This window comes from Callorhinus ursinus, unplaced genomic scaffold, assembly GCF_003265705.2.
Source record: "Callorhinus ursinus isolate GAN/ISIS: 27379988/994484 unplaced genomic scaffold, GSC_fseal_2.0 scaffold23, whole genome shotgun sequence".
Lineage (NCBI taxonomy): Eukaryota > Metazoa > Chordata > Mammalia > Carnivora > Otariidae > Callorhinus > Callorhinus ursinus.
In genome coordinates this window covers 16,261,334-16,279,227 of record NW_027397085.1, presented here as the reverse complement: position 1 = coordinate 16,279,227, position 17,894 = coordinate 16,261,334, and the positions used below count along the sequence as shown (strand labels likewise).

Genomic DNA, 17,894 nt, shown 5'->3' with positions numbered 1-17,894 from the left:
ATTAGTTTTTCAAAGTTAATTTTTTAACTTTTTTTTTTGAATTTTTCTTTTCCCTTTTTCAAACAACATCTTATCAATCCCTTTTTAAAAAAAAAAACATTTTATTTTTCATTTTTAGTCATATTTTTTATCCCTTCATAGTAGTTACCCTTATTTTTGGCATATATATATAAGTTGTTCTCTCTTTAAAATTTTGAGATACAATTTCTTCTAACAGATCAAAATATACCCCAAATCACTAGTGTATGGCTTTGTTCTATTCTCCTGCCTGATCACATTCTCTCCCTTTTTTTTCCCTTTTATTCTTTTTTCTTTTTCTTTTTAAATCTTCTTTCTTTTTAAAAACAACTTCTTACCAATTCCTTTTATAAAATCTTTTACAATTTTCATCTTTACAGTCATCTGCCATCCCTTCATTGTATCAACCCTTATTTTGTACATTATGTCTTTCTTCCTTTAAAATTTTAGCAGGCACTTTCTTCTAACAGACCAAAATATGCCCAAAAGCTACTATGTGGCACTGATCTCTGCACTAGCCTGATCATATTTGATCATATTCTGTTTTGTTTTCTTTTGTTCTGTTTTTGTTTGTTTTTATCTTTTTCTTTTTCCTTTTTTTTTTTTCTCTTCTTTCTTTCCCTTTCTTGTCCCCTGGTTTCAGGTCTTTTCTGATTTGTATAGAGTATATTTGCTGGGGACGTTGTTAACCTGTTAGCATTCTGTTCTCTCATTCATCTCTTCTCCTCTGGACAAAATGACAAAATGAAAAAAATCACCTCAGCCAAAAGAACAAGAGGTAGTACCGTCTGCCAGGGACCTACTCAATATGGACATTAGTATGATGTCGGACCTAGAGTTCAGAATCATGACTTTAAAGATACTAGCTGGGCTTGAAAAAAGTGTGGAAGTTATTAGAGAAACCCTTTCTGGAGAAATAAAAGAACTAAAATCTAACCAAGTCAAAATCAAAAAGGCTATTAATGAGGTGCAATCAAAAATGGGGGCACTGATTGAGCTGCGAGGTGCTGCTGTGGTGTGTTTAGAATCAGCACCATGGCAGAAGACATCAAGACCAAAATCAGGAACTACCAGACCGCCCCTTTTGACAGCCACTTCCCCAACCAGAACCAGACCAGGAACTGCTGGCAGAACTACCTGGACTTCCACCTCTGTGAGAAGGCAATGACTGCTAAAGGGGGTGATGTCTCCGTGTGCAAATGGTACCGTCGTGTGTACAAGTCCCTCTACCCCATATCCTGGGTATCAGCCTGGGACGACCGGCGGGCAGAAGGCACATTTCCTGGGAAGATCTGAACTGGCTTCACCCACCTCTCCTCTGTCCTCCCTCCTTCTCCCAGGGAGGTGAAGGGGGACCTGGGTGCATGGTGATCCCCACCCTGGGATTCTGAATCATGGATTAACTAATAATAAATACTCATTGGAAGAGTGTAAAAAAAAAAAAATGGGGGCACTAACTGCTAGGATAAATGAGGCAGAAGAGAGAATCAGCGATATAGAAGACCAAATGATGGAAAATAAAGAGGCTGAGAAAAAGAGAGATAAACAACTAGAGGATCACGAGGGCAGAATTCGAGAGATAAGTGATACAATAAGACGAAACAACATTAGAAAAATTGGGATCCCAGAAGAAGAAGAAAGAGACAGAGGGGCAGAAGATATATTGGAGCAAATAATAGCAGAGAACTTCCCTAATGTGGGGAAGGAAACAGGCATCAAAATCCAGGAGGCACAGAGAACCCCTCTCAAAATCAATAAAAAGAGGTCAACACCCCGACATCTAATAGTAAACCTTACGAGTCTCAGCGACAAAGAGAAAATCCTAGAAGCGGCTCGGGAGAACAGATATGTAACCTACAATGGTAGAAACATTAGATTGGCAACAGACCTATCCACAGAGACCTGGCAGGCCAGAAAGGACTGGCATGATATCTTCAGAGCACTAAACGAGAAAAATATGCAGCCAAGAATACTATATCCAGCTAAGTTATCACTGAAAATTGAAGGAGAGATAAAAAGCTTCCAGGGCAAACAAAAACTAAAGGAATTTGCAAACACAAAACTAGCCCTCCAAGAAATATTGAAAGGGGTCCTCTAAGCAAAAAGAGAGCCTAAAAGCAGCATAGATCAGAAAGCAACACAGACAATATAGAGTCACAGTCACCTTACAGGCAATACAATGGCACTAAATTCATACCTTTCAATAGTTACCCTGAATGTAAATGGGCTAAATGCCCCAATCAAAAGACACAGGCTATCAGATTGGATTAAAAAACAAGACCCATCAATATGCTGTCTGCAAGAGACCCATTTTAGACCCAAAGACACCCCCAGATTGAAAGTGAGGGGGTGGAAAACCATTGACCATGCTAATGGACACCAAAAGAAAGCTGGGGTGGCAATCCTTATATCAGACAAATTAGATTTTAAAACAAAGACTGTAATAAGAGATGAAGAAGGACACTATATCCCACTTAAAGGGTCTATCCAACAAGAAGATCTAACAATTGTAAATATCTATGCCCCTAACGTGGGAGCAGCCAATTATATAAGGCAATTAATAACAAAAGCAAAGAAACACATTGACAACAATACAATAATAGTGGGGGACTTTAACACCCCCCTAACTGAAATGGACAGATCATCTAAGCAAAAGATCAACAAGGAAATAAAGACTTTAAATGAAACACTGGACCAAATGGACTTCACAGACATATTCAGAACATTCCATCCCAAAGCAACAGAATACACATTCTTCTCTAGTGCCCATGGAACATTCTCCAGAACTGATCACATCCTAGGTCACAAATCAGGTCTCAACGGGTACCAAAAGACTGGGATTATTCCCTGCATATTTTCAGACCACAATGCTTTGAAACTAGAACTCAATCACAAGAGGAAAGTCAGAAAGAACTCAAATACATGGAGGCTAAAGAGCATCCTACTAAAGAACGAATGGGTAAACGAGGACATTAAAGAAGAATTAAAAAAATTCATGGAAACCAATGAAAATGAAAACACAACTGTTCAACATCTTTGGGATACAGCAAAGGCAGTCCCGAGAGGAAAGTATATAGCAGTACAAGCCTTCCTCAAGAAACAAGAAAGGTCTCAAATACACAACCTAACCCTACACCTAAAGGAGCTGGAGAAAGAACAGCAAATAAAGCCTAAGCCCAGCAGGAGATGAGAAATCATAAAGATCAGAGCAGAAATCAATGAAATAGAAACCAAAAGAACAGGAGAACAGATCAACGAAACCAGGAGCTGGTTCTTTGAAAGAATTAACAAGATTGATAAACCCCTGGCCAGACTTATCCAAAAGCAAAGAGAAATGACCCAAATCAACAAAATCATGAATGAAAGAGGAGAGATCACAACCAACACCAAAGAAATACAAACAATTATAAGAACATATTATGAGCAACTCTATGCCAGCAAACTAGATAACCGGGAAGAAATGGGTGCATTCCTAGAGATGTATCAACTACCAAAACTGAACCAGGAAGAAATAGAAAACCTGAACAGACCGATAACCACTAAGGAAATTGAAGCAGTCATCAAAAATCTCCCAACAAACAAAAGCCCGGGGCCAGATGGCTTCCCAGGGGAATTCTATCAGACATTTAAAGAAGAATTAATACCTATTCTGAAACTGTCCCAAAAAATAGAAATGGAAGGAAAACTTCCAAACTCGTTTTATGAGGCCACCATTACCTTGATCCCCAAACCAGACAAAGACCCATCAAAAAGGAGAACTACAGACCAATATCCTTGATGAACATGGATGCAAAAATTCTCACCAAAATACTAGCCAATAGGATCCCACAGTACATTCAAAGGATTATTCACCATGACCAAGTGGGATTTATCCCTGGGCTGCAAGGCTGGTTCAACATCCACAAATCAATCAACGTGATACAATACATCAACAAAAGAAAGAACAAGAATCATATGATCCTCTCAATAGATGCAGAAAAAGCATTTGACAAAGTACAGCATCCTTTCTTGATCAAAACTCTTCAGAGTATAGGGATAGAGGGTACATACCTCAATATCATAAAAGCCATCTATGAAAAACCTACAGCGAATATCATTCTCAATGGGGAAAAGCGGAGAGCTTTTCCCCTAAGGTCAGGAACGCGGCAGGGATGTCCACTCTCACCACTGCTATTCAACATAGTATCAGAAGTCCTAGCCACAGCAATCAGACAACAAAAAGAAATCAAAGGCATCCAAATCGGCGAAGAGGAAGTCAAACTCTCACTCTTTGCAGATGATGTGATACTGTATGTGGAAAACCCAAAAGACTCCACCCCAAAACTGCTAGAACTCATACAGGAATTCAGTAAAGTGGCAGGATATAAAATCAATGCACAGAAATCAGTGGCATTCCTATACACCCACAACAAGACAGAAGAGAGACAAATCAAGGAGTCGATTCCATTTACAGTTGCGCCCAAAACCATAAGATACCTAGGAATAAATTGAACCAAAGAGGCAAAGGATCTGTACTCAGAAAACTATAAAATACTCATGAAAGAAATTGAAGAAGACACAAAGAAATGGAAAAACGTTCCATGCTCATGGATTGGAAGAACAAACACTGTGAAGATGTCAGTGCTACCTAGAGCAATCTACACATTCAATGCAATCCCTATCAAAATACTATCCACCTTTTTCAAAGAAATGGAACAAATAATCCTAAAATTTGTATGGAACCAGAAGAGACCCCGAATAGCCAGAGGAATATTGAAAAAGAAAAGCAAAGCTGGTGGCATCACAATTCCAGACTTCAAGCTCTATTACAAAACTGTAATCATCAAGACAGTATGGTACTGGCACAAAAACAGACCCATAGATCAATGGAACAGAATCGCGAGCCCAGAAATGGACCCTCAACTCTATGGTCAACTCATCTTTGACAAAGCAGGAAAGAATGTCCAACGGAAAAAAGACAGTCTTCCACAAATGGTGTTGGGAAAATTGGACAGCCACATGCAGAAGAATGAAACTGGACCGTTTCCTTACACCACACACAAAAATAGACTCCAAATGGTTGAAAGACCTAAATGTGAGACAGGAGACCATCAAAATCCTAAAGGAGAACACAGGCAGCAACCTCTTCAACCTCAGCTGCAGCAACTTCTTCCTAGAAACATCGCCAAAGGCACGGGAAGCCAGGGCAAAAATGAACTATTGGGATTTCATCAAGATAAAAAGCTTTTGCACAGCCAAATAAACAGTCCACAAAACCAAAAGACAACCAACAGAATGGGAGAAGATATTTGCAAATGACATATCAGATAAAGGGCTAGTATCCAAAATCTGTAAAGAACTTAGCAAACTCAACACCGAAAGAACAAATGATCCAATCAAGAAATGGGCAGAAGACATGTACAGACATTTTTCCAAAGAAGACATCCAAATGGCCAACAGACACATGAAAAAGTGCTCAACATCGCTCAGCATCAGGGAAATCCAAATCAAAACCTCAATGAGATACCACCTCACACCCGTCAGAATGGCTAAAACTAACAAGTCAGGAAACGACAGATGTTGGCAGGGATGTGGAGAAAGGGGAACCCTCCTATACTGTTGGTGGGAATGCAAGCTGGTGCAGCCACTCTGGAAAACAGTACGGAGGTTCCTCAAACAGTTGAAAATAGAGCTACCATACGATCCAGCAATTGCACTACTGGGTATTTACCCCAAAGATACAAATGTAGGGATCCGAAGGGGTACGTGCACCCCAATGTTTATAGCAGCAATGTCCACAATAGCCAAACTGTGGAAAGAGCCAAGATGTCCATCGACAGATGAATGGATAAAGAAGATGTGGCATATATACACAATGGAATATGATGCAGCCATCCAAAGGAATGAGATCTTGCCATTTGCAACGACATGGATGGAACTGGAAGGTGTTATGCTGAGTGAAATAAGTCAATCAGAGAAAGACATGTATCATATGACCTCGCTGATATGAGGAATTCTTAACCTCAGGAAACAAACTGAGGGTTGCTGGAGTGGTGGGGGGTGGGAGGGATGGGGTGGCTGGGTGATAGACATTGGGGAGGGTATGTGCTATGGTGAGCACTGTGAATTGTACAAGACTGATGAATCACGGATTTGTACTTCTGAAACAAATAATGCAATATATGTTAAGAAAAAGAAGAAGAAGAAGATAGCAGGAGGGGAAGAATGAAGGGGAGTAAGTCGGAGGGGGGAGACGAACCATGAGAGACGATGGACTCTGAAAAACAAACTGAGGGTTCTAGAGGGGAGGAGGGGTAGGGGATGGGTTAGCTTGGTGATGGGTATTAAAGAGGGCACATTCTGCGTGGAGCACTGGGTGTTATGCACAAACAATGAATCATGGAACACTACATCAAAACCTAATGTAATGTATGGTGATTAACATAACAATAAAAAATTATTTAAAAAATAAATAAATAAAAAGGGCACAGGCAAAAAGACACTACAGTAGGTGTCTGCCAGGCATCCCTGCCTCACTTAGCCCTTCAAGCCATGAAAATAGAAGAATTTGTTTTAGTGTTCAACCTTACTCCTCCCTATAAGTTTACTGAATTAACCTAGTGGGCCACAACTAGATAATTTGTTTACCAAGTCTAAAAAGCCATTACCCCAGATTTTAACAAACTCCTCTGGAAGACCTCCATGGATCATACTTAGTAGGCTCTGTGACCTTAGGAAAGGTAATTAACCTTTCTTGCCTCAAATTCCACATTTATAAAACGTGGCTATTAATAGGAGCTATCTAAAAGGGTGACATGTTACTTGCAGTTTCAAGCATTTATACTGTATATTCTAGGTGCCATATACTGATACAGAATTAGTGCTGTTCGTTAAATAACTAAGCAAGCTGATCCAGAAACCGTTTCATGTCATTTAATTGAGGTACATTCTATTTGCCCCCATATATCTTTTAATAACTTCCATCTAATATGCTTTTATAAAAATCTTAAATTTCATTGCAATACATTCTGTGTCATGTGAAGCAGATCAGAATCTACTCACATCCACATTTTTATGTATCTTAGAAAATAGATCTGAGGAGGAATTATTTAAAATACAAATGCCTCAATGTCTCCAACATGTCATTAGATTACAGGAAAATGTATTTGATTTGGTGATTCCAATTCATGACCCTTCCTGCAAAACACAAAACTCTAATGATAAATACAAGTCCATTTATTTAAACATAATAGAACTCCAAACCGTGTGCCTACTAAACACATGTCAGAAACTACATGAAATCATCACCAGCTTGGCACTCTCATTCTGGGATCATTTTTCATCATTTTTCTCAAAGACTGTCATGGAGTTAAGCATACTACCCTTAGGCATTGATAAAAATTTAGCATAAGAAGAGTGTGTGGGGAGAGCACTCTTTTCTTAGAGATAAAACCTTTTCATCTTTGTTCTTCTTAAGCTAACTGCCACGCACAAATGATGTGTGTGCCATCTATGGAGAACTAGAGGAAAATGCTCCCCACCTTCATTCTTTCCCAGCTGAATCATGATAAATGATCCCAGCAGATTTTGTCATTTTGTGCCCTCCCTGCATCAAGCCTTCGTTCACTTCGTGCCCTGTAGTGCACCTCTACCAGCATGACCTTCACCTGGAAGGAGTGCCCACTCTCCAGTAGACGATACGAACAAACTCTCACTCACAGAGCAGTGCACTTAGCACCGCACACATTCTTCCTGCCTCAGGGACCTGTAAATGCAGTGAAGAGCTGAGTCGCTAAAGGAACTCATGTAAATGACCATTGCATATTATGACTCACTGTTACCCCACCATTATTTTTTTATAAATGCCATTTGTTTGTAAAGAATATAAAAATTGAATTCCACATGCAAGACAGCTATGATTTCTAGAATGACTCATGACATTTCTGAAGATCTGAAAATAAATGTAACCCTCTCAAAAAAAAAAAAAAATAGTGTTTAAGGGGCACCTGGGTGGCACAGTCGGTTAAGCATCTGATTCTTGGTTTTGGCTCAGGTGATGATCTCAGGGTTGTGAGACTGAGCCCCGTGTCAGGCTCTGCCCTCAGTTCAGAGTCTGCTTAAGTTTCTCTCTGCCTCTTCCTCTGCCTGCACCCCCTCGACTTCCCCCCACTGCCACGCATGTGCATATGCACGCTCACGCTCTCTCTCTCTCTCGTAAATAAATATCTTTACAAGAAAAAAATGAACTGTTTAAACCAAAAATCTGCATGTACAATAGGAAACTATGAATATTAGGATGGATATTCAATATCCAAGATTATATTAAATTGAGGATAGCTCTTCCACTGTGTGTTGGCGTCAGCATGGTATTTAAGGCATCTGATAGTTGTGATGACTAGAAGCATTCTCCTTCATTTCCATTTCAGGTAGTACAATCTCTTGAAAAAAGTCAAAACAAGAACAACAGTAGCGATAACAGCCAATAACATTGTACTTACTCGAAAATAGCACATTGTTCTAACCACTTTATAGACTCATTCGATCCTCCAACAACACTGCTTTTACTCTCTCCACTCTGCAGTTGAAGAAATTGAGGGAAATTTTCAGTTACAGTTTCTAAATCAGTAGGCTATAACTTTAGTGTGCATAAAAATCTTCTGAGGACTCTGAAAAAATGCCAATTTTCTGACTATCTTAGTCCATTTTGCCACAGTTGGTTAAGGGCAGACAGCCAAAATTTTAGTGTTAGAAACTCAATTCTCATGTGGTCTGAGGACCAAGCTTGGAAACACTATAAATCACGCTATTCCCAAGGATATTCCCATTTACCTTCAAGGTCTCTCTGGTGATGTTTGGGTCTTTGTTTTTATGTTTCTGGACATCCCTTTTCTTTTTTTTTTTATCCCGTTGCCATTCGTTTCAGAGTAAGAATATTTGATCTCAATGAATTTGATTATTCTATCTGCATCTAAATTTAATGAAAACAAACTAATTGGTACGTTTACACTTTAATTATGTCAGCTTGAATCAAAGCTATAGCACTGTCCTTGAGAAGCCACACTTCTCACAACAAATTTGCCACAGGCTGGTGAACAGCTTTCTTAATTTTTTAAAATACCCTGAAAGGGAAATTGTCCAGAATTCTTCCTTAAATAGATGTCTGCTTAAGTAAGGATTATGACTCTCAAAGGCATATACCTGTGAAATTCAGAAATCCCTGAAGAATGCTCAGCCACATCATCATTCAAAACCACATAAAATAACATTCATGAGCACAGTTTGCTTCTATGGGGACCCTCATAAGAGGAAGATTCTTTGATTTTTACAGCAGAATTATAAGCTTAAAGAAGCCCCCATACTGTAAGAAGAGAGGCTGTTAGAAAGATCTTGCCATTGTTCTTGACAAAACAAAACATTTCATTTTCTTATTTCCACAAAGATGAAGAATGATTTTATATAGTGAAAGGAGAACTAAACCATTGTTTACTTCATCCACGGCTACATTCTCCTTCCCTTTCAAGACAGATTGCAAAAGTCTTCAAATTCTAGTAATTTGAAAAGCTATAAAAGATGATAAAATAGAGGCATATGTATGAGACTCTGGAGGTAAATTTCTTTTTTTTTAAAGGTTCTGAGATATTTTTGAAAGGAGCCTACAATGAAGTACACACAAGGCACCAGCTCTCTGTTCTTAGAACTAAAGCAGTTCACTTGTGGAACTTAAAAATATCCCCGTTTCTGGTCTTACATGGGGACATGGGGGAAGGCGGTTCATGCTCGAAGGGGCCATTACTGAATGGACTACCTTTTAAATTATGTCATGGAGCAAAGCAAATCTCTCCCTCAAAACAATGAGATCTTTCTATACGTGTCGTCCCTGGTGTACTGGTAAATATTTATGCTTATTAGTTGGCTCTCCGGGGGCAAGAAGGCCTGATTTGTAGGGTTTGGCAATTTCCATGGTCTAAATATCACGACCTTGTCTGATTTCAAGCTCCCAATGTAACACCACTAAATGTGGAGTTGGGAAGACATGTGCAGTATCACTTCCTTACATGGTATTTCTACCACACAGATATCTAAACTTAACCCCAAGAGCAGAGTAAAATGTATAAAATAATTAGAGAGTAATGAGTTTTGAGTATAGATTATGCTTGCTTTACATATAATTTATTTAATTGCAGGTTTATATAATTCACTAATGTCTATGCTTAACAGTAGGCTCTCAAAATCTCTGAAAATGTAACAATTGGCTCTCATGAGCTGATACTACCTGACTTCAGCCTATTATTTCAAAACTTAAGCACACCTTCCACATACTGATTCATTATTACACGCAGCTATTTATGAGCAAAATTTCTCATTTATATAAAATTTAGTTAAGTGTTTAACTAAAATTTATTCAAGTAGAAAACATTACCCCATGAACACAAACTACGTAACTAGTACACCTCAATATCTACAATTTCATGAATGACAGCACTATATGATTTCAGTGTTAACAGATACTTGAGAGGTCATGCATGTAATCCAATCGCCCCCAAAGACTTGCCATGAAAACTACTGGGGGCACCATCCTTACTCATTCTCGTACTTCAGAATTACCACTTCATGCAAAGAGTCACATTCAGCTCAAAACTCCTCTGATGGCTCCTCAAGGACATCCATAATTTTACCGTGCTAACTCTATATTTTTCCCATTGCTACTGCATCTAGCACAGCAAATCTCTTTATCTTGTACATGCCATGCTTATTTATTCTCCCTCCTAAAAGTGTTTCCTCAGCTCTGTGACACTTTCATTCATCTACCTTTTTCACATTTGTTTGTTTTTTTTTTGTTGTTGTTTTTTAAAAGAATGGTGAACTATTTACAGGCTCATTACAAATGCTCCTTTCAACTATGGAATCAGAGTATCTGAGCCACAGAGTCTAGAAATCTGCTCAAAACAAGGAGCTCAGATGATGGTAAGACGTCTAATGTGTCAAGATCAACTGATTTATTGAGTATTAACTAAATGTGAAGGTGAGACTAAGAGGACGCTCAATGTGAAATTTAATAGTCTGGTGACATAAAACTGTGAACAATCATAACTCAGCATGATAAGTGTTTCAGTGGAATAGTGTCCAGGGTCAGCATTAAAATAAGAGAATGATGAGACAAGCCACAGACTGGGTGGGAAAAACACTTGGAAAAGACACATTTGATAAGGGACTGTTGTTCAAAATATACAGAGAAATCTTAAAACTCAACAATAAGAAAACAAACAGTTTTTAAAAATGGGCCAAAATCTGGAACATTGACAATATCAAACACTGGTGAGAATGTGGACCAACAGAAACGCTAATTCATTGGTGATGGGAACGCAACTGGTATGGCCCCACTGAAGACAGTTTGGTGGTTTCTTATAGAACTAAAAATACCCTTACCTTATGATCCAACAGTTACACTCCTTAATATTTACCCAAAAGAGCTGAAAGCTATATCCACACAAAAACCTACACATAGATGTTTATAGAAGTTTTATTCACAATTGCCAAAACTTGGAAGTAACAAAGACATTCTTCAGTAGGTGAATGGATGAACCGTGGTACATCCAGATGATGGCATATTATTCAGTGCTAAAAAAGAACTCAACTGTCCAGCCATGAAAAGACATGGAAAAACCTCAAATGCATATGACTAAGCGAGAGAAACCAATCTGAAAAGGGTGCATACTGTATGATTCCAAGTATACAGTATTCGGCAAAGGCCAAACTATGGATGGAGTAAAAATATTAGCAGTTGCCAAGGGTTTAGGGGAGAGAATAGATGAGCACAGAGGATTTTTAGGGCAGTGAAAACACTCAGATACTTTAAATGGTGGATACAGGTCATACATGTACCTAAAACCACAGAATGCAACACCAAGAGTGAGCCCCAAGGGAAACTATGGACTTCGGGTAATAATGATATTGCAATATTGGTTCATCCACTGCCACGAATGAACCACACTAGTGGGGGATGTTGATAATGGCGGAGGCCATGCATGTGTGGAGGCATAGGGGGTATATGGGAAATCTCTGTATCTTCCTCTCAATTTTGCGGTGAACCTAAAACTTGCTCAAAAAGATCCCAGAAGTCTTGATAAGGGACAGAGAATGAGGAAAGCTGATCAGGAAAGGGTGGCTTCTTCACAAAAGTAAGGGCCAAGCCAGGTGCTGAGGAAAGCTGTTCCATTTTGGGACTTCTCAAAGTTCAAGGACAAGACCGGCTGAAATGAAGTACGTAGAGTCAAAATAAGGGCCTTAATAAGTTTGCAGTTCTCAGAGATAGAATTTTCATTGTTTGATAAAAGTTACTTGGGTTCCACACAAATGCAGATTCCTAAGTACTGTAATCTTGTATTAGAGATTCTGATGGAATAGGATGGGAAACTGCTGGAAAATCAGCAGTTTCAACCTTAGAGAACTTGCTGTAGGAGCAAGGGGCATAGAAAGGTCTTGTATAGGGTGGTATCACTTTCAAATTTAAGTTTTAAACTAAAATTTCTAAATCTTCTTGGGTCAGTTCAAGTTCAGCACACAGTGAATCTTATCTGATTATTACAGCTCACAGCAGCCTCTTCTTTCTTCCATCCAGCATTGAACTTAGAGTTTGAATTATACCATTACTTATTTTATTTCCTTCTATTGCCAGCTCCTAGGAGTCTAAGTGGCTCATCTTGCTGTATTCCTCATGATACCTAATGTTGGCAAAGGCACCCAGATACACAACAAATATCTGTAAATTAGTTGGTTCTCGGTATCTAATCCTGTTTCTAGAACACGTTAATTAGGAATAAAATAATAAAAGCAAGCAATTAATGAGTATTTATTATGTACTGGACATTTCTGGAAATACTTTATATGTATTAATTCATTTAATTCACTCAACAACTTTATGAGATAGATACTATTTTTTTTTAAAGATTTTATTTATTTATTTGACAGAGAGAGATAGCGAGAGCAGGAACACAGGCAGGGGGAGTGGGAGAGGGAGAAGCAGGCTTCCTGCCAAGCAGGGAGCCCGATGTGGGACTCGATCCCAGGACGCTGGGATCACGACCTGAGCCAAAGGCAGACGCTTAACGACTGAGCCACCCAGGCGCCCTGAGATAGATACTATTATCATCTCCATTTTACAGATGGGAAAATGGAGGCTTGGTAAGTTTCCAAGGCAGACTGGCTTCAAATCTTGTGCCTTTTGTTACCAAGCCATACTGCTTCTCCCTACTATGCCCACTAGAAATGCTGTTTAAATACAGAATGTATACAAGAAAGCTATGATGAAATTATAGTCAGCACTTATTATTTAAATAATTAGTAAAACTCCTCCATAAAAGATACTACTATACACTCTAAGGTAGTCAGAAATATCGTAAAAATTTCCAGGCTGAAATCTGCATCTGCCAGCTATGCCTCACTGACTCCCACACTGACTCTGGATTAACAACCTCCTGTGAGCCTTCACACTCTCAATGCCAAGTCACACATCAAGAGAGGTGCATCCAAGGGTGCAGCAGCAAAAGCAACAATAACACATCACAGCCTCATAACCTGTGATGAGCCCAGCCCTTTGACAGTCTAGTGAGGGGGTGTGCATCTTGAATATTACTAAATGTGTCACGATCTTTGTTCCCCACTGACTCCCTTTTGGATAACAAAACAGCCAAAGACACTATTCAGGAAAATAAAATAGGTTCTAATACTCCCATACCCTATAATTAATCTTCACTCAATCACAAGCATTTCTGTTTAATCTATTGCTTGAAATAAAATGCTAATAAGGCAAGAGAACGTGACTCTAGGACAATACTAGAAAAATAGCCTTCGTTTCTCTTCTTTTGAGAGAAATAAGATGCTTTTGATCATATCAATGAGTGAGTAATGCCTAAGTCTCTCATAATAAAAGATTTAGTTAAATTATATTCATCTTGGGAGATGAATAACCTGAATTTAAAAGAATAATTTAAGTGTAAAAAAGGCAAAGCGCATTGCAACTAAAAGTCTAATCTTTTTGAGTGTGATTTTATATATTCTAGAGCCTTTAAAAATATGCATTACAAAAAATCTCCTAGTTTTCAGTTTTTTTTTCTAGATCTTACTGTTTCCTTAATTCTATCCCTATACATGTTTCCATGATAGTTCTATTTATTCTGGACTTCTTGCTTCTCTAAAGATTGTTTTGGGTGCTGGATACTATCTGGCAGAAACCTAAGGAGAACAGCATAATCTGCTTCAGGTAGCCTCATTGAGGCTCACTGAGTCCATACACACCTAGTATGCAAAGATTTTGCTCCTGAAAGCACACAGTAGCAACTCAATATGTGTGTAGGCAATGAATGTGCTTACCCTTCTACTGCTACTTTATGCCTCTGAAAAGTTCAGGAAATGAAAGTGAATACTGCTTTTATTTTTCACAATTGCTCCACTGTTATGTAGTCATAGTTTGGACTCTGTTAAAAACTAACAATCTTTATAATATGCTTTCAAAGTTGATCAAGATATGACCTAACACTGTGTCAGATACGAAGGGCAATGAGGTCACATAAAGCCAAAGCAATTTTCCATCCCACAGATCAAGGTCTAGATGGGTAGATGAACAAGAAAAGAGGAGCTGCATATCCCTTTAATGCCCTTGGATGATAGAAAGGGAACCTTAATAACACAAGCATACAAGGAGTTTCCTAGGGCACTTAAATTTCAAAATTTAAGCTGTGAGGTAATAATGAAACATGGGCTTAAATCTCCTGGGTCCTCTGGTTTTCTCATGACTGGCTGTGTCAATGAGGACAAATTACTTAAATAGTTAAATATGCTCTCTTACCCTTACAAGAAAAAATAGCAAATCCCTCATGGGATGTTGTGAAGACTGAATGAGATACTGCAAACAAAATGTTTCACACATAGCCCAGCACAGAACAGATGCTCAATAAATATGGACCATTGTTGTATTCTCAGGGGATTTCTTTTTTATTACTTTGGGTAAATATAAATATGGGAATCCCATTAAAAGGAAACTACAAGTTGTGACGTATGAGACATCATTCATGTATTAATAGGCATGGGAAAAATGGATATAAATGCACTATCCTTTGCAGGAATGGCACGAGTCTATTTGGGCAATATACCACGTTTGAACCACAGAAAATACCCCGTAAACCAAATGCCCATAAGGGTTTTCATAGAGGAAAATATTTGAATGCTTTGTTTAGAGATGCATTTTTGTGACCCACCTAAACAACTGTTCAAAATAATACTGCATGCGTGTGACATGGAAATTGGGTGTGGAAAAGTGCTTTCTGGAAAAGCAGCAGACACTGATTAACTTTTCTCCTTGCAGTTGGTTACAGTAAATAATTTTATATAGAGAAGGGAGAGAGAAGCTAAAATCCAGGTCACAGAACATTCTGCCAGGTTTTGTTTCCCCCCCCTTCGCCACATGTAGCAAAAAATCATGGGCTGTCAGAGGAGCCAACCTGGATAGGCTTTTCAAACTCCTTCCATCCCTTGCTTGGAAAAAGGAAAATCAAGGTGTGGGGATAACAGGAAGCAACACTTGATTATCTTTGAGCCTGCTAAGACATACCTGAGCACTATTCCAGAGGAGGCTATTGGCTGAGGTTCATAGCTACTTAATCATTGGAAGCCTGTAAGTAATCTGGATTGTTACAATCCTCCAAGTATGGAAGTTTCTATGTACAGAAGAACCAAAACATCGCTGGTTCCTTCAGGGACGATTTAGACACTTCAATCCAATCTAAAGAATGTAAAACATCATGATCACTTCAGCAAGATCTCAAATTATTCTGATGGAGCAAGGATGTTGTAAACAAGACTGGATCAGGATGGGTATTTGTCAAACAGTACATGTTTTTGTTCATTTGCATTTAGTTATTCATAATTAAAAGTACAGATTGTGAAGTCATGGTGCCAGTAAGTGCTCTCATTGACTTGGGGGCAGATGTCCCTCTGTTCTCTGTGTTTCCCTTGCAGTGAATTTGAGAGCGCCCTCAAGTGGTGACACAGTGAAGTGCCAGGAACGTGATAGAATTTTTCTACTTGGGGAGAATTTTGTCTGAATGCCAAGCTCAGCTGGAAATAACTGCACAAACACGGCCATATTCCTGGAACTTTAGGTGACTTGCAGTTTTGTTTTTGTTTTTGAAGTGTGATAAAAATTAAAATATATGATGAAATTATAATAAAATACCTCTTAGGAAGTAGAGTTTAAAAATCTGAGTCAAACAGATTTTCATCAAACCCTGGCTCAGCTTCTTACTAATTTTGTCACACGGAGCAAGTTACTTAATATTTTTGAGTCTTGTTTCCTCACCCATATAATGAAATATATTAATGGCACTTTGGTAATACTACCTCTGAATACCTCTCTGAGATTCCTTCCCTGCTGTACCTCATTTCTTTTTTTTTTTTAAAGATTTTATTTATTTATTGGACAGAGAGAGACACACAGAGAGAGGGAACAGAAGCAGCGGGAGAAGGAGAGGGAGAAGCAGGCTTCCCGCAGAGCAGGGAGCCCGATGCGGGGCTCGATCCCAGGACCCTGAGACCATGACCCAAGCGGAAGACAGATGCCCAACAACTGAGCCACCCAGGCGCCCCCTTGCTGTACCTCATTTCTCATCACGACCTTTGCACATATGAATCCTGGGGTTTCCTTTCCTTTGGTTTCATGGGGGAGTAAATACCCACATATACCTCACCTCTTCAGGCAGAGCTGTTCAGCCAGCCCCTATGCTCCAGTGTCACATCTGATGCAGCCTTTGGTTTTTGCTTTCTCCACACCTCGTAACAATCTCTTGCTTCCCTGAGTTTCGTTCACTACTGGACTGGAAGGGCTGGTTCCTATTGTGGTGCATCTTCTTATTTACCTAGCTACCATGCCTACCACATCATCACATTTGTAGATGCTCAGGGAGTGCGGGTTAGATATTTTTCAAAAACAGCAAAAATTCTTGAAATGTTAAGAAGCAAGAGCAAACAGTAAGAAGACTTTCTGGAGGAGTTACATTCATTGCCCAAAAAAGGAGATAAATCACTTGGGAGAAAGAGGTGAAGCTCTTGTACTTAGCTTGCAAATATGATCAGTGGGATACACTGCATGTAAATTTGATTCATAGCCCTGATCCTCTATAGAAATTCATAGTAACTCTAACTCTAAATGTTATTTGAAAAGAAATTAGCATTTAAGTCTAAAGTGTTTAATTTAAATTGTTCAGAGTTAGACTGCACTGCTCTTTATTGGAATTTTTCGGACTTAGGAAACAATTAGAAATCCTGAGGGCTTTATTTAAATAAAGTTTCCATAAACATCAAGGTTAGTTGTTTTTTCACATAAATAAGAGATCAGGTCCCTAAAACACTACTGTATTTGGAAACAGAAAGACTTTGATTTAAGACCATTCTCAACCCATTATGTGACCCTGGCCAATTAGTAAACTTCTCTGAATCTCTATTTCCCCATAAAATGGATGATAAAACCATCCTAAGGGGTGTAATAAACATTAAATGAAATAACTCATTAACAAGCACCTAGCACTGTACCTGCCATTTCTTTTTTTCCCACCCACACCTTTCCTCTAACAAATTTTCTCTAAAATTAATGTTTTCTCAATAAGCATTTTGTAAGTTAAATACTATGAAATTATTAATTGCTTTTTGGGAAAGTAATATTTTTCCAACGCTTTAATGTTTAAAATGAGTTTCAGGCATTAGATGACACATGAACAAATCAATGCCATAAAATACTTTTATCCAATTTTTGTACACCATGTATCTTAGAACTATATTGTCATAAGCACATAAGCTATGTATGTACCAAAATAGCATAATTTTGGTCATAAATTCAATGTCGATGT

The 17,894-nt window shown here is 38.6% G+C and overlaps 2 protein-coding genes across 6 annotated transcripts in view; one reads left to right on the top strand and one right to left on the bottom strand.

Annotated features, from left to right (window-relative positions):
• PDE4D (phosphodiesterase 4D) overlaps positions 1–17,894 on the bottom strand; it is a 1,488,864-nt gene that overhangs the window by 685,059 nt on the left and 785,911 nt on the right. The gene's annotated exons all lie outside the window — the stretch shown is intronic.
• LOC112839420 (cytochrome c oxidase subunit 6B1-like) lies at positions 1,016–1,454 on the top strand. The gene has a single exon (XM_025892341.2). It carries the CDS (start codon positions 1,054–1,056, stop codon positions 1,312–1,314), a length of 261 nt encoding a protein of 86 aa, XP_025748126.1. The 5' UTR covers positions 1,016–1,053; the 3' UTR covers positions 1,315–1,454.

Excerpts from the sequence above, each read along its gene's own strand:
- LOC112839420 (XM_025892341.2), top strand. The coding sequence starts at position 1,054 with ATGGCAGAAGACATCAAGACCAAAATCAGGAACTACCAGACCGCCCCT.